The 21,050-nt window shown below is 41.3% G+C and overlaps 1 protein-coding gene across 1 annotated transcript in view; it reads left to right on the forward strand.

The window, feature by feature from the left end:
• TBCD (tubulin folding cofactor D) overlaps positions 1-21,050 on the forward strand; it is a 2,329,415-nt gene that overhangs the window by 1,138,299 nt on the left and 1,170,066 nt on the right. The window contains exon 17 of the mRNA XM_085616794.1: positions 10,875-10,904. Coding sequence (XP_085472920.1) covers positions 10,875-10,904 — 30 coding nt within the window. The remainder of the gene's footprint in view (positions 1-10,874; positions 10,905-21,050) is intronic.

Genomic DNA, 21,050 nt, shown 5'->3' on the forward strand with positions numbered 1-21,050 from the left:
ACATCCATGAGACTAAATCTCGTCCTATGGATGTGTAGGGGACATTTAAGCGGGTGGAGTTCAATGGAAATTTGTAAACACCTACATTTGTCGGCATTCACAGCCTCTTACAACCAGGAAGACTCCATTTCCAGGGCGAGAACGGAATATATATATCTATCTATCTATCTATCTCTCTCTCTCTCTCTATGTATGTATGTATGTATGTATATATATTACCTACTGGCGGTCGCCAGTAGGTAGTTATAGTTAGGACCACGTTTCCATAGGAAATCCGCAACATTCTATTTTGAATAACTTTGGCGCCGGTTGACGAATCCTCGCAAATTTTTCAAAATAGGTGGGGCGCTACGCTCCGCTCCTAACCTGAAAGTCTCGGGGGGATTCGTCAAGCGGGGGCTGAGATAAAAGGGGGGTCCCAAAACGCGTTTTTCCCATGCATTTTTCCATAGGACCTTTAGACACAGCTACAGCCCGAACGGCTGAACAGAATTACTTGAAATTTGGCAGAGAGGTAGTCCTCAGGTCAAGGAAGTGCCTTTTGTAGGTTTGGTGTAAATCTGTTCAGTAGATTCTGAGAAAATAGCCTTTAAATCAATATATATATCTGAGCCAGCGTACGGTGCGCTTACGGTGCGCTTACCGTATGCGTACGGTGGCGTGCGCAAGCGCGATTCTGATTGGCCCTTAGATCTTAGTAAACATTCGAATCGGTCGAAACCAGGAAGCGGCGGCCACCATTTTCTCTCTCGCACTCTGAGTGGGGATTAAAAAACAAAGTGCAAATCATGTAAAGGGACTGTTTACACATCTCCCAAGCACCTAGCCATGTCGAGTGAGTCCCCAACGATCCCCCAAGTGAAAAAAGGCAATTTTAATTTTTTCGAAAATTTCACCGATTACGCTTACCGTACGCGTACGGTAAGAAATAATAAAAAAAATAAAAAATATCCACATTCTCCACACCCCGTGTGCAAAAGGTGCCCGTAGTGCACCTTTTGTGCTTGGCTCTTCAGAGATAAACAAAACCTATATTTTCCCTGTCACAACGATGCTCATCATATGACCTCCATGTGCGCACGGTGCGCGAAGCGCATCGTGCGTTCATGGCCCATCTAGCGTAACGTGGGCACGTGGTGCGCGAAGCGCACCGCGTGCACACTGTGCGCGCACGGTGCGCGAAGCGCACCGTGCGCGCACGGAACGAACTGCGTTAAGTGGGCGCGCACGCCACAAATGGCGTAAAGTAACTTAGCATTTAAAAAAACGTACAAATTCACTGAAAAAACCATAGGTTTCACACACGTTATAGTTAGGAATTAGCATTTAAAAAACCTTGCAAATTCACTGAAAAAACCATAGGTTTCACACATGTTATAGTTAGCTGGACATTTTACTGATAAAAAACCAATGAAATTCCCCCGTTATAGTTACTGTAGGCAACTATAACTCACGCGACCGTAATCCTCTGCTGATGACATATGTGTCTTTATGAAAAAAAAATATTTGTAATATATGTATAGCTAAAATTTAATGGAAGAAGATATGGGCAAATAAGTGTCTAAATACAGTATTAGCATCAGCAGAGGATTACGGTCGTGTGAGTTATAGTTGCCTACAGTAACTATAACGGGGGAATTTCATTGGTTTTTTATCAGTAAAATGTCCAGCTAACTATAACATGTGTGAAACCTATGGTTTTTTCAGTGAAGATATATATATATACACGTACCCTTTCGGTAAAAAAAGAAAAAATCTTAGCAAGTGCGTTTGCTATGTCTTTTTCATGTAAAAAAAAATTCATGTGTTTACTGTTTCAAAAATATTCACATAGTTATGCCAGTTTAACAGCTATAACTTTTTAAGGTATTTTGTGTCCCAAAACATTATGAATCTCCACTGATGCGAAGTAGTAAACCTGATGGTGCAGTTATGACTTTGTAAGGACTTTGTCAGGAATCATGCATTTATATTGAATACGTTTATACTTTGTAACGGGTGACACCTGCTTTGTGATTTGACATCATCTCTAGACCAGTTCTGATCGCTTATTCGCATTTGATTGTGTAACTCTTCCCACTCTTAAAACTTTTATATTGCGTCATTCAGTTTTGTGTGTGTGTCAGTTAATATTCTAATTTGTCTTTTTTGTTTGCTATCACATTAAATTCCCCTCTTTCCTCTCCAGGATGGATTTAACATTGCCACTATAGCCATTACTACCTGTATATATTATGCACTTAGTTGCCATTTAAACCCTTTAACCTCCTTGGATAATAAGGAAAAATGTGCTTGAATTTAGCTACTGTTAATATTTAAGAGCTGTTTATTACCCTTATATGTGATGTGCAGTAATGTAATACACTAATATACTGTAATACACTGTTGGGTATAGATTCATGATAAACACGTTTCATCAGCTGAATAGTTTGATACTCTATGTCAAATACACAATATATTGCTCCTGAAATTGTGAGCCAAGTTTAGCCTTGCATTTTTTATATTGATAATTAATTCACTGGCTCTACTCAGTAATTCTTCCTGTTGTATAATGTCCCCATTTTCTTCTGTTTTATGTGTATACCAACCCTGCTGTAAGGTTACTAACCCTGTTAATTTATGACAGATGTAACTGTATGATGCTGCTATCAAATTTTAAGTTTGGTGTTGCCCAAGGCCTTTTGATTTTACTAAAATAATGTCTGTAATATACTTTGCTATAGCGGCTTTCAGCCAGTTCTTTTAAAAATATTGGTCTATTGTGTCATCCATATTTTTCTCTGGCCACTACAACATACAGCAGGGTTCTATGGGTGAGCTACTACGGCCAGTGTTTAATTTCATTGTGTGTGACGGCCTTCTGTTCTTTCACAAGAAGCACATCCACTCATAAAATATTTCCGTACAGTGCCAGGCACAGCTGTGTCAGTTTGGACTTTTTGAAACAAAAATAATGTTTTTGTTTTCAGACTTTTTTTTTATATTGGATCAGCTTCTCCAACAATAAAGTTGTGCAAAAATTATGACAAATCAAAATGAGCATTGATCGTGACAAAAATAGGGTGTCAGCTAATGTCTCACCCAGTGGCTTTGCCAATGCTCATTAAAGTTGTATCTGCTCTCTGAAATCCAGTGGGGTGGAGCAGCACTGTCTAAGACCATGCATAAATAAATTAATGCATTCTATTGTAACATGTTACAGTCTGCCACTTAAGCAGAAAATGTGTTTTTCAAAAGCATTCTTGTGAAGGATAAATATGCTTTGAAGAGTAAATGTTACATTTTTGTAGGAGAATTAATAGTACTTTTAAGCGCTCCCACATTAGGCAGAAATACTGTAATAGGACAACAGGATGTTAAATGTTTTTACGCATAAGAGGATTTATATAGCGTGTACTGAATCACTGAAGAGGTATGAATGGTTTACATAAAAGGAAACATATATAAAATATATAATGAAAGAGAGAATCACTTTTTTTGTAGTAAAATGACGAAACTAGATCTTGAAAGTAGTTATGCTGAGTCTAGATCCAACTGTATAGCCACGTGATCAACCCACCTTGCATACCCTACTGTCTCTTCAGTCTATTTATGTAGAAATGGGCAACCCAATGTACCCTTTTGGGCTTGGGTAATTAAGTCTCAGGTAATAGTGCCTACAACGAATGTATTTAGAAATGTGTTTAAATATAATTTACAATTACTTACTGAATGTCTAATCATGACATAAAAAACAAACAAAGGCACAATAGTATTTATTACTTCAAAGAAAAAGAATGAATTGGTACAACCGTGTACATTTCTTAATTCATTGTATTACATTCAAAATCATGGCTTCATTAGGGGCTCAAAATTAGGAAGTACTTCAAAGGCATTAATAACAGAACTGAAAAAGTCTTGACCGTTACATTTCTCTAGTTATCAATGTTCAATAGCCCATTTCCAAAAGTGTACTGTGCGCGGAGACTGTCCTAGACATAAGAACAAAGTCGCCCAGGTTCAGAAAATAAAAGGAAAATCGGTTAGAGTGTCGACGTTTTGGTCTCTTCTGAAGTAAATCTACGAAACCATCATAAGGACAGGATGTTTCATGTGAAGATCCAGGACCCCTCTGGCAATGAAATTTCAAAAGATTAAAACAACAAACTATAAATACTAAATTAGAAGTTAATACACCTGAAAAAAAGTGATTGAGATCTATGCTAAAAATGTTGTGAATAGACCCAGAGTGTACAGAGTACCCAAAAGAATACAGTGAAATGTGCAAGAGACCAAAGTTGGAGCACAAAAGGAAAGTGTAAAACAGTGAGTCGTTTCAAAAATGTAAAACGTTACTGGTACGAGAATCAAAAAAATTCTGCAGGATAAGTTTCCCGCAGTTGAGTTGCGGAATCTAAAAGATGACATAAGAAAACATGTTGAACAACATTTCAAGGAATAGCTAAGAAAATCTGCAGTCAGACAGTTTCTAAAATCATTAAAGGACTTGATCTGTAACAAAGTGTAGGCAGGCCTCAATTAAAAAAGAGAACACAAAATTAAGTGGAGTATATGGAGCCGCAGGGTCTGGTCAAATTCAAGCGAATCACATGGGGCCGCAGAAACAAAAAATAAATAATAGAAAAATGGCCTCACTGTAGATGCAGCACTGACAATAGAGGACAGGGTATGCCTAGTTGTTGTAGCGCTAAGCTAAACAGTGGACAAGGAAAATAATCAAAGCAGCTATGGTATTTATCAGAAATATCCCAGACAAAACTAAAGGAAGGGCGTTTCAAGGTCAGAAGTTTAAATAGTCAACAAGTGACGCTTAGCTGGGGAGTGAAAGGATCCTAGGTCTATGCACCGTATCAGGGAATGGGGGAAAGATTAACTTACATATACGCAGAATAGTAGTGGCGTCTTATGTAACAAACACGATTAAATCTATGTTTATTAATCTATAAAAAAAGAATGTTGCTGTAAGCACCCAAAGGCAAACTACATAGCAATGAGGCTAGCAAAAACAACATGCTGAGACAAGAGCAGAGACTGTTTTTACTTGAAAAAGGCAGTATCCACAGTCACGATCAGTGGTCTCTGTATGCATTACACTTAGTGTTGGAAGCCATGCAGAAGACCGGAAATGGCAAAGGTTATAGGGTAGTGAGGGGGTGGCCTAAAGTTTGTCTGCCATTTTGGAGTGGAGTTACTGAGTAAGTGTAGATGATAAATAGTTAGTAAACAAGTTGAATTGGCAAATAAATTACAAGGAAACAGAGCATAATATGCAACATAAGCATATGACTTACAAGCAAGAATACATTTCAATAATACAGTTCAACAGAGATGTATGGCGAGATGTATAAATAGATACACAATGGAAAGGGGTTAGCACAAAGACGCTAAGATTTGCCATTCAACAGCTACATTCAGACCCTTGTGGACATTATCGGTTTTAAAGATCCAACCATTTTCTTTTACTGCTAGAACACAGTCTATGTTGGTTGACCTTTTGAGGGTTTTAACAACGTCTATGACCCACTGCACCATGTCCTTTTTTGATTGTTTTTGTTGACTATAGTGGTCCACTAAGGGCACATGTTCCACCTTGCATCAAATTCTGGATTTGTGTTGAACTATCCGTTCCTTGATTGGTTGGGTTGTTTTTCCAATGTAAGCCAGGCCACAGGGGCACTCAATACAATATATAACATTCTGGATGTTGCAATTGAAGCAATGTTTAATTTCAAGTCACTGTCCACTAATGCTGAAGTTTTTCATGGTTTTCGTTTTGCTGCATGTGACACTGTTGTTATATTTGAAGTGGCCTAGAATAGGAGTCAGTTGTGACAAGTTCTGTATGTTTGATGGTCTAGGTTCATCATAAGCCCTGACAAGTCTATTTATGTGATTCAAACCTCTCTTGAAGGCAAAGAGTGTCTTGTCTGTGAGTTAAGTAAGGCCTTTTAAAAGACCCCAATGCTTTCCAAATATCTTCTTGATTTTATTGGAGAGAGTACCAAAGGTAGATACATATACAAGTCTTGCATTTTTGGGTCGATCTTTATTTTCAAGGACGGCTTCACGATTGTAATACCTCACCCTTTTCATTGATCTCTTTAGCAGTCTGACAGGGTAACCTCTTGCTTTTATATTGTCCTGAAGTTTATGTGCTTCTAGAAAATAGTCTTTGTTTTTAAAGCAATTTTTCTGCAAACAGAGAAACTGACCAACAGGTAAATTGTTTTTTAAGGCCTGGGTGTAATGGCTATCGTATTTGAGGAGAGAATTCCTCACTGTTGATTTGGTAAATAGAGTCATGTATAAGCAACCATCTTCAGTTTTGACTGTGATGTCCAAAACATTTATCATGCAATTGTTGTATTCAATAGTGAATATTAGTTAAGTCCTGCCTGCACTTTGCTATAAATTAAGTCCTTTAATGATTTCAGAGATTGTCTGACCACTGATTTTCTTAGCCAAGCTGTGTAGAGTACTATCCATTGACATGTTGTCCAACATGTTTTCTTGTGTCATCTTTTAGATTCCGTAACTCAAGTGTGGGTACTTCTCCTGTAGTATTATTTTGATTCTCATACTAGTAAGTTTTAACAATTTTAAAACGACGCACTGCTTTACACTTTCCTTTCGTGCTCCAACTTTGGTCTCTTGCACTTTTCACTTGATTTTTTTGGGTACTCTGTACTCTCGGGGTCTATTCACAAAATATTTAGCATAGATTCCTTATTCACTTTTTTCCAGGTGTATTAACTTTATTCTAATTTAGTATTTATTGTTTGTTGTTTTATTCTTTTGAAATTTCATTCCCAGAGGGGTCCTAGATCTTTACATGAAACATTCTGTCCTGCTGATGGTTTCATAGATTCCCTTCGGAAGAGACCAAAACGTCAACACTCTAACCCATTTTCCTGTTAGTTTCTGTTAAGACTGAACCAGGAAGACTTTGTTCCTATGTCTAGAACAGTCTCCACGCTGTACCCTTTTGGAAATGGGGCCTTCTTGATACATAAAAGCCAGATATTTCTTTCATTACCGAAACTTGGCTCCACGAATATGCCTCCCCTGATGTGGCAATTGCGTTACCTCCAGAATGCCGTCTAACTAGACTAGATAGAAACGTTAGGAGAGAAGGAGGTATTGCAATAGCCACCAGGGCCGGACTAGTGGTTACAACACTAGAGACCTTTATCACAGAACTGTCGGAATTGTGCATTTTCAGAATCGAATTACAATCTAAGGAAACCTGGGGAGGTGCCTTAGTGTACAGACCTCCTTGCCAGAAAAATTATGTTATAAACTACTTACTCGAGACAATTGCTCCACTCGTATTAGCTGCTGATAACTTTCTCCTTACTGGAGATTTTAACTATCATGCGGAATTGCTTTCAAATGCTGACAGAAGCCAACTAATTACTAACTTAAACACATTGAGACTAGTTCAAATGGTGGCGGGACCTACCCACTCGGCAGGTCACACTTTTGATCTTCTCTTCACCAACACAGTCAATGTCAGAGTTGAGTCTCCTCTTCCTCTGCTTTGGTCTGACCATAACCTGATGAAATTCTCCCTACCAATAGCCACCACCAAAAACTACATTAGTCGTGAACCTATATGGAGAACGCCTTGGCGGAAAGTCACTCCAGCGACTTTTTCGGCCCACTTTAACCCCCCCAACTCTGTCCTGCAGCGAGAACATCGACCATGCAGCAACAGCCTTTGAGGACACAATCACACGGGCCTTAAACAACTTGGCCCCTCTTTCAAGGGTCAAGCTCAAACCTACGGCCTCACCATGGTTCACAGAATCACTGTAAATTGAAAAACTTTCTAGTAGGAATGCCGAGCGTAAATGGAGAAAAACTAAGACTAGTGAAGATCGACAAAAGTATAAACATATTCATCGAGGCTACTTGGATAATAACAGACATGCCCAAAAATTGTACCTTATTAACAGGATTAACAAAGCTGCCAATTCCAACAATGAGCTTTATAAAATATTAAAGGAATTTACTATTACTCTTCCCGGTCAGCCCTGTAACCCATCTTCGCAAGAATGGGTAGACACACTGTCAACTTTTTTTGAAGAAAAGATCATTACAATTCATAGTTCCTTTCCACACCATGAGACCTAAAATCCTGATAACAACCCTGACATTAACCTCAACCCCACCTTCCCCCTTTTACAGGTGTTCACTGCACTTACCCCAGATGAAGTTTCAACCACCCTGGTAAAGATCAAATCGGATCCTCCAGTAGACCCGGTTTCACCCTGTTTCTTTTCAACTATTGCCCCCTTGCTCATCAGTAACCTTACAGATTTATTTAATATGTAAATAGAGCAAGCAGCAGTCCCTGTTAGATGGAAAGCAGCGTAGGTTAAGCCAAATCTGAAAAAACCTTCTGCTGACTCCAAGGTACCTAGCAATTACCGCCCAATTTCTCTGCTTCCTTACTTTGGAAAGGTACTTGAGTCCCTGGTAAACAAGCAGCTTACTACCCATCTGGAGAGTCATGGACTGCTGGATCCATCACAGTCGGGGTTCCGGGCTGCCCACAGCACAAAAACCTTGTTAGTGGAGGTTGTAGACAATATTAGACTTGCTTTGTACAACAGACAGTCAGCCATGCTCACCCTATTAGATTTCTCAGCCTTCTTCGACACCATCTCCCATAGCATTCTAGAACAATGGCTCTGGGAGATGGGTGTCAGGGGTGTGGCCTTGGACTGGTTCAGAAATCCTCTAACTGACCGAACCACCACCGTACAAATGGGCACCCTGGCCTCTTGTAGTCGGCCAGTAAAAATAGGAGTCCCACAAGGCTCCATTTTAAGTCACATGCTCTTCAACCTGTACTTGACTCCCCTGGCCAAAGTGATCAGGTCCTACGGTTTTGACGTGGTGTCATATGCTGATGACACCCAGTTATTGATCACCCTAGGCTCTGATCCCACTGACACAAGGATCCGTTTCAAACACTGCATGACCCATATTGACAACTGGATGCATACCAACCACCTACAGCTTAATGGAAGTAAAACAGAGGTAATTCTCTTTGGTAAGGCTAATGAATTCTGGTTGAGTGACTGGTGGCCTCAGAATCTGGGCCCCTGTCCATCTCCTTAACCGGTGGTGTAGAACCTCGGAGTGATGATTGACAATCAGTTGTCGATGAAAAGTCACATAATCGGCATCTGTTATGGCATTATGCGTAATCTACGCAAACCTTTTCAATGGCTCCCTATTGAATCTAGGAAACCACTAGTCCAAAGACTAATACTAAGTTGCATCGACTACGGAAATGCCCTGTTGGCCTCCATAAACGGGAAGCTCTATTCTAAGCTTCAAGTTTTGCAAAATACTGCTGTTAGACTTGTACTAAACCTCCCATCGAGAGCTCCATTAGTTCCTAGTCTGAAGACTCTTCATTGGCTCCCTATTAGGAAGCGAATCCACTTCAAAATCCTCTGTCTGGTTCACAAGAACACTTACGGTAAGGGGCCAAGCTACTTAGCTGGTATCAACCGAGCAGGACGCTTAGGTCAAGTACCAAATGTCTCCTTACCCCTTGCATAATCCGCAATGCCAGGAATGGTGGTAGATCTTTCCCTTTCCTTGCTCCTGCTTTCTTATTATAAGCTTCCATCACATCTCCTATCCATCACTGACCATAAGCCATTCCGCGGGGAATTAAAAACCTGGCTATTTGACCATCAATAATGACCGTACATCTGACCACCAGTCCCTTGGAGTTTACGCTAGCGCCATGAGACCTCCGGGTGATATGTGCGCTCAATAAATTCCTCTGACTTGACTTGACTATTGTGCATTGATAACTAGCGAAATTTAACTGTCAAGAATTTTTCAGTTCTGTTATTAGTACCGTTGAAGTACCTCCTCATTTTGAATCCCTAATGAAACCATAATTTTTTGAATGCCACACAATGAATTAAGAAACGCACCCGAATGTACTCGACCGATTAATTTTTTTTCTTTGAAGTAATGCAGTACCTTTGATTGTGAGATGACCAGTGAGTAATGAAAATTCCACTTAAACACATTTCTAAATATATCCATTGTAGTCTCTTCAATCTAGGCACAGGCCTACCATATGTAGCCTTCCTGCTTTTGGGAAACACAGTTGTTAATCTTTCTGGATGTTGTCAGGGGACTCTGAATGTTGAAAATGAATGTCAAGAAGTCAGGATGTAATTGCGTCTCCTTTGCGTTACACAGGCAGAGGAACACACAGATATATGGGGGAGGTGGGGGTACGGGGTGGAGCAACTGTGGTGGGCCTGGAGCCTAATTTGGGGCTGTCACACCAAACGATGCAGAAGTGATCAATGACCGTAATGCGGCCCACAATAGATCTATCAAAAATATCCCCGGTAATATAATTGAAATTCAATAGTTTACAATAAGGAAAGAGCCTGCTGTGCTGGAAGGTTAAGTGCTTTGACTGCCGGTGCATAGAAATATGAAAAGGTCTCAATTGTGATTATCCATTCGAATGCCTAATCCTGCCGAGCCTAGTTCTTATTGTTTGAGGCCACTGACTTTTAGGACCGGTGTGAAGCCCTTGTGCTGCACTCAAAAGGCCACCCTCCAAGGCGCGGCCGCCTTTAGAAAAGGCGCATTCTTGAAGTGTTGTCATGCGACAGGGAGGACTTGGAGAACACGAGATCCTAGCAGAGCAGCGACAAACAGCCCCGCAGGCGTCCTTCTGCAAACAATGCCGACTTTATTTCAAAAACCAGAGCCAAGGGTCATTTATACTGCTGCCTGTTTGTTTTGAATTCGTTTTCTGCTGTTCACTCAGCACTGCAGAGCCTTCTCATTTTTCTGTGTTTGTTCTCTCTGTTCTCTAGGCGGCCTTCCAGGAGAATGTTGGAAGACAGGTAATGTGACTTTTTTTTTAACCTTCATAGCTCAAACATCTTGGTTATTTTGCATGTAATTTGTTGCCAAAGGAAGGACTTGCAGGTTTGAAAAATAATTTAAAAAGTTAACAAGTGTGCTTTAATGTATTGTTTTTGTAGATTTCACCATCTATTATGAATACGGTAGAAATGCATATCCCATTTGCCATGCAGCTTTTGCCACCATAGATTATCATGTTACTACAACTATAAGCGAGTGACTAAGTTAAAAGCGGTTTTGTGAAGATCATAAATAAGTATATATCAAAATAACCTTTTTAGGTTTAGCTTTTGGTAGTACAGCTGTCAAACAGACCTATTGCTTACAATATACATAGAGTGGGCCTTCAGTCCTCTCCTTTTAACGATTGTTTTATGAATTTTTCAATTAAGTCTTGGGTCAGCCTAGTGGAGTACTCATTTCTCACCAAATGCTTTTCTTATGGTTAAATTCCAGTGCTTACCTCGAGCTGCACGAGGCACTGTTTTACAAATACAGCTCTCTCTATTCGCTCCTGCTGGTCTATAATGTGCTTGCTTTAGGAGATTAAACCCAGATGTAAAGGATTTGCCAATGCATTTTTTATACATCACTAAGCAGCCTATTAAGCACAGTTCTAAGATTGTAAGCAGAGTTGTCTTCTACTTCAATGCTATAATGTGTCCTATTATCAAATAGTGGCCAAGGGGAGTGAGCTCTGCATGCGTATCAAAGGCCCTCATTCTGAGTTGCCCTGTGATTTCCAATAGGGCGTGTCTTAAATCTGCCTTTCTGCACAGTTACCCCAGAATTTTCACCTTTGGCTGGACCCTATATTTTTGCTCACTTTAGAACTATGTGCGCTCTACCCCTGCTAGCCCGGTAGTAAAAGTCTGTGGTCTCCTTTTTAGGTCTTGCCTAGCGAACGCAGCGCACGCAGCTGCTTCGCTTGGCGAGACTATTGTGGCTTTTGTGGTAAATAAAATTCCTTTACCGGGACTGAATTTGATACAGAAACATTATAAAATAGCTCAGTAAAATGAGAGGCAGAATCCGTGATATTAGAGTTTCGGAATAGGCTTTATTCCAGTTATCGATTATAATCGGTTGCTCCAAGTTCCATCACCACGGGGGTTCAGGAAGTGAAGTACATACTTTATTGACAAGAAATGACTTTTATAGTACATACATGACAATGAAGTGAATGCAGTAGGCGTAACAATTGATAAGGAAAATGACGATTTGTTCTGCGTAACCAGAAATGGGTGTAATAAAGCGTAAAAAGGAACATAATTGGTTATGATGTCATATATAGGTGGATCTATAATATAATACTTGGCCTAGATGCGCGCGCAGCAGTATGACGTGTAATTGACGTGTAACTAGGGGGTGAAGGGGACTTGACATTTAGCTCTACATGTGGAGACAAAAAGTCTGGGGGGTCAAGTCAACCTAATCCCAAATCATATCTAACATCCTATGTTTAAAGAACTATGTTATCCAAGAAAGAAGGACTCTCGGACAGAATCTATTCTATACTGACTGTGCGTGCGTGTACAAGCGTCTAAGTGTCTACACTGAATGCGAGGGGGTAGGAATATTCCATGGTGACAGGACTATGAATTACTTGCATAAAGACAGAGAAGTCGGGCCTTTTGCTCGGTAACTGGAAGAATGTTTACTTAAACTACTAGGCAGGAATGCATCGGCTGAGGGGGAAGCAGATAATTCGAAGGTGAAATACAGTTCTTGGCAGAGAATAGGCTGATGTCAGGCTTCGTGAGCCGCGCAGAGAATGAGACAAAGTTCATGGTCACAGATGCAGGCTCAGACTGGAGCTTTCAGAGGCAGAAAGCAAGAAGAGTTTTGATGACAGAATCAGGGCCTACTTGCCTGGACTGTAAAATGGCATAAGTGAACCATATAAAGCTGGTGGCCTTTCATATTTAGGAATGGAATATCCGGCCTATTCATGGCGGATCTGACAGAGGACATGTTGACGTTGGACGCACATGTATTTGCGTCTTCATAACTGGAACTGGAGGGAACATACATGTACTTGTGATATGCACATAGAACCGTTGGGGTCCAAGTTAGGGGACATAAATGACCAGAAAAATCCATATTTCCACATTCCCTCCTTGTCCCCTACTTGCCCTTCAAGAGATATCAATCTTCATTAATCCATTGATCTGTTCATATAGCATCATTTGTTCTTCTTTCTTCTTCCGTGACGAATGAAATCTTGGTGGTGGAATACACGATGTGGCACACAGACCACAGATCGCTGGTCCACATTGTAGACATAGACAGCAACTGAATAGTATGAGAAGGCCAATACCTAGGAAGGATAAAACTCTCCATCCCCAGGCTGATATCACATTCCAAAACCAACTGGACCAAGTCCAAGTGCCTGGGTTCTGGTGTATCTGGCTTACAATCTTATGAAGGCGAGTGATGGCTTTATATACAGATGGCGAATTTTCTGGTATGAATACGCAGCAGCTTGATCCGATGACCCTACAAGCTCCGCCCCTATCAGCCAGGATGACGTCAAAGACAAGACGATTTTGAAGCACAACAATCCGCATAGCAGACTGCTCTTCTGTTAAATTGCCTAAGGCGGAAATAGTCTCATTCACTACTGCTTCAAGGGTTCTAGTTAATCTACGTATCAGCTTACTATTAGTAACGGTACCTATGTAGGGAAAGATGCCTTTATTAAAATCTACATACTTGTCCCATGCCGTCTCAGTGTAATCGACAATGGGGAGATCTCTCCGCTCTCTGTTGTGTACTAAATGAATATTTCTGTAATAATCAGGAGGAGCTAGGAAAACAGGTGGCAAAAGGAATGCAATGTAGCAGGTACCATCCCAATCTAGAGGTAAACGCATATATGCAGTCTGACCACATACAAAGTAGGAATGGCGAGAAGCTCTAAATAAAGATTTGCCTTGATCACTGAATTCTACTGTAGTGGTGCATTTACTATGGCCCATATGTATGGAACCAACTTTTCTTACACATAATTCACCCTTCGCTGGGAATACTGACATGGTGGGCAAGACTAGTTCAATTTCGGATACGACATTTAGAATCATGAGATTAGGTGTAAAATTACCTAATCCATATACTTCATTTTCTAGATCAGTTCCTGTTCTTTTGGGGCGACCCTCCTTGTCGCGGTAACAGACCTTGAGTAAAACTAGGTTCAGGTTTCCCCATACCCAATGATCTTTGTAAACTGCTGTGTCTGAGTCTATGGAATTGATTAAACTAAACCATGCTCCACAGGAGCCATTGTGTGTAAATGGGTGTGGAAAGAATGGCAGGACTCCTTCATAATTCTGATAGGGAGGGAGCCGACCACACACCCAACAATTAGTAGCATTACTAGTCTGATGGGAATGATGTAACATACTAATGAAAGTGTTATTGCGCAGCGCAAGTCTATAAGACAATTCATGTGGAGGTAAGTCACTAAAAGAATATTCAGCAGCAACATTATAAACATGTCTAGAAATAGGGTAATATATGTGCAACAACATACTTGTAATAATTATTAAAAGACTTAATAAAAACAGAATTAATAATGTCACTATGCAGTGGCTACGCAGTGATTTACAATACGCCTGTCGTTTCAACATTTTCCGGGTATTTTCTCTACTCAGGTCCAAGGGATACATGTCAGAGACAATTCAACCGCTTCACCTTGGAGAGGACTTAAACAATCAAATTGCTCGTCTTGTTGGGCCTAAGCTTTAGTTTGTAAAGTTCGGTTTCAGTTTTTTCAACCAAAGGAAGTTTTGAATCAGTCTGTGAGGGAGTGCAGGGTACAATGTCTATATCCGAGGATAGTCCATGAAATTTCTTGATATGACTTGAATGAATCCAGCCCTTGCGGCCCTCGATCTTCACGGCTGTCCTAGTGGTCAGCAGGACCAACTTGGGTGCTTTCCACCTGGGCTCCAGCTGAGTCTTTCGGTCGAAATTCCTCACAAAGACCAGATCCCCCGGAACCACGTCATGGGGTTTCACCTCGGTGTTGTCGGGAAAGGCTGCAGCTACCTGTGAACGACAAGATTGTAGTGCAGACATCAAGGAAGCCAAGTAATCTGTCAGTATATTGCAGTCAATATCAGTTATTTTGCGTGGTACGGGCGTCCCCCACATATTTGGTGGTCTACCGAAGATCACCTCATACGGGGATAGCCCTGTTCGAGAGTGTGCTACCATTCTCATGTAAAAGAGTGCAACTGGTAACGCTACTATCCAGTCGACACCTTTCTCTCTGCATATTTTGGACAATCTGATTTTCAGTATCTGATTATGTCTTTCTACGAGACCTGCTGCCTCGGGGTGTCGGACACAGTGGAATTTCCACTGATAACCTAACAGAAGTGAAACGTGTTTCATTAATTCGGATGAGAACGGCTGGCCGTTATCTGAGTGAACAACACGTGGTAAACCGTATCGTGGGAAGAATTCTCGAACCAACTGTTTGGCAGTAGTCGGGGCAGTGTAATCTGAAACCGGGTACGCCTCTGTCCAACGGGACAGAGTGCAGACAACTACGAGAACATATTTGAATCCTCGACATCGTTCCATCTGGATATAGTCCATCTGGAGTACTTCAAAAGGATTATTAGGAGGATGAAATCCACCCTGTTCTACGGGAACGCTTTTTCCTGGGTTAAACTGGCAACAGATCATACAGGTACGGACCTTTTGTTTGGCTGCTGCTCGTAAATGTTTATTGAACCAAATGTGTTGAATGCTGTCTAGCATAGCTTTTTCTCCTAGATGTGCTGGACTATGTATAGTGTTAATTATAACTTGGACCATTGAATCAGGAAGGAACCATACAGACTTTTCCTTCATCATCCATCCTTGGTCCGTTTGGATCCCTCCTAATTCAGTCCATTTCTTTATTTCGTCTGGTGTAGCATGTGTCTGTATGTCAATCACGTCAAGAGTAGGATCTTTAACTGTCATACAATGTGTCGGTGTCGGGACTATTGTCTTTGTCATGTCGGGGGTCTGAGTTTGAGCAGTCTGTTTAGCTGTTCTGTCGGCTAGATCATTGCCTTGGGAAATGATATCAGTAATCTTCGTATGAGCCTTACATTTCATAACTGATATTGCAGTGGGTAGATGTATCGCATCTAATAAGGCATGAATGAGGGGTCCGTTCTGAATGTGGGCACCGTGGGAAGTTAAATAACCTCTCTCTCGCCACAGTACGCCGAAGTCGTGTACAACTCCGAATGCATAACGTGAATCAGTGTATATGTTGACTTTTTTATCTGTGGCTTGAATACAGGCTTGTGTCAGAGCGATGAGCTCTGCGGCTTGAGCTGACAAAGTATTTATACGATTAGTTTCAATGACTTCAGTATCTGTTGTGACTGCGTAAGCGGCCACTAATTCTCCTGCACTTGTTCTCATACATGAACCATCTACATACAACGTCAGGTCTGGATCGGACAATGGAACATCTGTCAGGTCTTGTCTGGGTTTTGTCGTTATAGTAATAACTTCAATACAGTCATGAGCTAGTGGGTCTGTTCCGGTTACTGGCAAAAGTGAGGCAGGATTCAATGTGTTACAGCGTCTGATTTCTATATGTGGCTGAAACAATGTAAGTTCGTACCCTGTAAGTCGCGCTATAGTCAAGTGTTGTGTTTGTGTTCTATTTACAAGAACCTCTACTGCGTATGGTACTTGAACTGTCAATGGGTGTCCTAACACTATGGCATCGCTTTGTCTGATTGCTAAAGCTGTCGCTGCCACTGATTTCAGGCATGCAGGCAAAGCCTGAGCTACGGGATCTAATGTACTAGAAAAATAAGCACATGGTTTGTGTGCTCCTGCTTGATCCTGTGTGAGTACTGACAAGGCAGTACCTTCGCGTTCTGTAACAAAGAGTGTAAACTGTTTTCTGTAACATGGTGTTGCTAAAACAGGTGCTTGGCATAAAGCTTTCTTTAGGCTTTCAAAAGCTTGTGTATGTTCTTGAGTCCAAGGGAGAACAGTCGATGTGGCTGCCTCCTGTGTGGTTAACTGAATGAGTGGTTTTGCTAGAAATGCATACTGAGGGATCCACTGCCTACAATATGAAGTGAGGCCTATGAAAGCTCGTACCTCCTTTTGTGTCTTAGGTATAGGCATGTTAGCTATTAACTGAATGCGGTCGGGTGTAAGCTGCCTTCCCTCCTTGGACAGCGAGTGTCCAAGATAAACAACTCGCTGGACACAGAATTGCAGCTTAGAAGGGGACACCTTGTGCCCCTTTTCGGCTAGAAATTGTAAAACTGTCAGTGATGCTTTTTCACATTCCGGTTCGCTTCTTGCGGTGATCAGCAGATCATCGACGTATTGAAGCAGAACAGTGTTAACTGGCATGTGGATACTATCGAGTTCTCGTTTCAGTGCTTGGCTATAGATGCTGGGGCTTTCTGTAAATCCTTGAGGTGCGCGTGAGAATTTAAAGCTACGTCCATTTAAACTAAATCCGAACAAATATTGGCTTTCCGGATCTATTGGGACGCTGAAAAAGGCATTCTTGAGATCAATTACAGTAAAGAATGTTGCTTCGGAATCAATGGCTGTCAGTAATGACGAGATATCTGGGACCACAGGAAATTGTGGCACAATGCACTTGTTTAATTCGCGCAGATCAATAACCAATCGATATACTGGCGGGGCCTTTGGATCTGTTCGTTTAAGAATCGGAATTATCGGTGAATTACATACATTGGAGTCTGTTTCCACAACTACTCCTTGGGCAATGAGCTCGTCAATGATTTGTAGTAAAGCCACTACAGCATCTGGTGGTAACTTGTATTGTCGCATTCGTGGTAGCACCACTCCTGCCTTTAATGTGACTCTATATGGTGTAATATTCATGCAACCAACATCAGTAGGGCCTTGTGCCCATAGATGTGTAGGTAAAATCTGCAGTCGGGGATCCATGTCTCTAGACACATAGTGACCTTTAAAATGACGTAAAAACAACCTTACACCTTCCGGAGAACAACATATTATGGCTCCTAGAGCTTTCAGGGTTTTAATTCCTAACAGATTTTCTGGACATGATTTAGTAAGCAATAAATCTGTAGTTCGGGTCAGAGGTCCTATCGTAAGTGGCAGTGGTTGTGACACTTCATTAACAATAGGTTTTCCTGAAAAACCAAGGGAAATATTCTGAGAGCCTGAGAGGGGTGCCCCTGGAACTTCACTACGTTTTATAGTTGTTCGACTTGCCCCTGTATCGAGTAAAAATTTCCTATCTTGGCCTAATAATTCACTATGTACATAAGGTCCTTCTTGATCTACAGGAATCTCGATAAGGGGTAAATCAACTTCCCTCTCTAGGCTTGTTCATGCGTAACGCTGATTCTCGGGATATTCATACTGTGCGGTCTGATACATTTGTCGTGTTGTCGTCTGTGTGGCAGTAACAGGCAACGGTGGTGCAGCTGGCACAAACTGTATTGGCTGTTGTGCGGCTGGCATGGCCTGGGCATGCTGCATAGCTCCTTGTTCATTCTGATCTTGTCTGAGTGGCCGTGATCTTTCTTGTGTTTTACCTATGGCGATATTATGTTTTAAAACTGGACAATCGTGTACGTAATGACCTGGCTTTTTACAATAATTGCATGTCCCTTTTACAGGTCCTGCTGAATCGGAATGTGTCATACCCTTTTTATGTCCTTCCGCTGGAACTGTCTGGGAAACTAGCATTTTCATTTTCGTGTCTTTCATGCGTCTGTGTTCATGTTCTTGTTCCTCTCTAATTCTATTGTGATGGTACTGTAGCATTTGTAACATTTGTGATGGAGTGTTGCCTTGCCAGGTACTCTCGAATTTTAATACTCTATTCTTTACTGGGGGCAGGGCATTTTCTACTAATTTTGTTACAAACAGATGCGGGTATGATTCGCTACTGGCTTTTATGCCACTATTTATACCAAAACATTTTTCAAATCGGGCATAGTAATCACTAGTGTCTTCATCTTGCTTCTGCTTACAGGCTGAAATCGTTCCCCAATCTTCCTTTTTCGTAGTTAATAAACGTGGCAGTACCTGTACTAGTAAACCTGGTAATGCTTTAGTTTTATCTCCAAGTCCTGCTCCTGCAGTTCGGGCCTTTTCTTCCGCTTCTAACACTGACCATTCTATCTTTTGGTCACCTACCTCCCACTCTTTTTCCTTGAGTTTTTCATAAATGCCAGCAGGCATCAATACCTTTAATATTGTCATAATGTCGGGATAGGTATACTCTCCCATGAGTAACATGTCTTTAATTTCTCGGTGAAAACCCGCTGGATCTTTGTCATGACTGGGTACCACTTTCTTCATTTGTAACAATTCTATTTTTGATATGGGCGTATATACAAATACGCGCTTAAACTCGTTGTCCTCGCCTTTTATTGGGTGCACTTCTCGTAACGGATTCTGTCTATCCATGTGATACGTGGTTCTTTCCTTGACGGGCACTGAGACCTGCTCTGAGCATACAAAAAGAATATACTGCTTTCTTGATTCTAGAATTTCTTTAATTAATTTAGTACCTGGACCTCTCCATTTATTCATAAGCAATTCAGTCAGTATGTCAGGTAAGGGACCAGGGTCCGAATGCTGACTCCGATATAGTATAATGAGTTGTTGAATCATATAAATCCCAGCTAACCTCTGTTCATCTGGGGTGAGATTCAAAAATGTGCGTACTACTGTATCATCACTATATTTTCCGGGACTGTCCACCCAATGGACAGCTGCCCTGGCTAAATCTTGTTCATCCATAGAATCGAGAAAATGATAACCCCTTCGTTCTCGGAGTAGTTTGTCGGCGGTTTGGAACGAATGCTCGTTAGACCTTATATTAATTATAGGTATTTGAAAATTCCTGTTATTATCTGGACATATCGGACGTATTGAGTCAGTAAGACATCTAGTCTGATTCTTATTACAAGATCTTCCTCTACCTACATAGGCTATGGTGTCCGACTGTCCTGCGGGCAGTCCTGACCCTTCTTCCTCGCTTTGTTCGAACTCGTCTGCCTCTAATCTCTCTTTGTGTAGGCGTTCTATTTCTTTACGGATCTTTCGGCACATGGCTATTATACAATTTTGCTTGTCATGTCTCCCTTCTGATATGTTCTGACTCCATCTGGTAAGAATTTGCATTGCTTCCGGGTCTACCCCCGGTCGGTCTACATTTCTGATCACACAGTTTATGAGGAAACGTAACAGTTCCCCCTGTATCTCTACTTTCTGGTACTCCATAGCTCTGTTAATACATTCTGGATCTCGTCCTGTTTGGACAAAATGATATATTTCGTCTAGATGCGCAGTCATTCCTGGTAACTTCGCTAAATACACTGCGGCTCGTCTGATACGCAATGAGGCCAGGGTCATTTCGTCCTCTATACCGGGCACCGGGTCATATCTACAATCTACGAGAAGTTCTTTAAGTGCACGAGCACTTACGAATTTGGGTGTACGTGAATGCGCTGACTCTTGAAAAGTAAGTTTATTTATTCTAGGTGGCGTAGAAAAGATATTGGTAGCACCTCCCGTGGCCCCATCTGGGGCGTCGGGTGTGAAAGGATTCGTTGAACGTGACACAGCAACTATAGGTGTGGACACAGCTATAGAAGTAGCTGTAGGAACAGATACAGAAACAGATGTGCTTGCCGGAACTTGTGACTCGATTTGTTGCTGTAGGGATACGGGTGCTGGATCTTGGCGTAGGACCTCCCTGATATGCGGTCTATGTGGAGCGGAATTAGCATACTCGGGAGCTGCGTCATCTAAATATGAGGAAAGAAAAACATCTTATGCGGTTCTAGGATGCCCCTTAGGATGTACCTTGATTGGGAATAATGGGGGTGGCAAGTCTTTCGGTATCTCTGGAGTAGCCTTAGGTAATCCTTCGGCCAGAAGGGGATACATACCATTCATAAGGGCATTTCTTTGTCTGTCTACTTGTTCTGATTTCACTCGGATACCTTCCTCAATTAATAGATTTCCTTGAACTTTATTTGAACTTTCTTTATTCCTTTCTTCCTGTCTACGTGCTTTTTCTGTACGTCTATGAGATTCTTTACGCCATAACTCAACGGCGTCCTTCTGTG

The sequence above is a fragment of the Triturus cristatus genome, chromosome 7 (genome assembly GCF_964204655.1).
Source record: "Triturus cristatus chromosome 7, aTriCri1.1, whole genome shotgun sequence".
Lineage (NCBI taxonomy): Eukaryota > Metazoa > Chordata > Amphibia > Caudata > Salamandridae > Triturus > Triturus cristatus.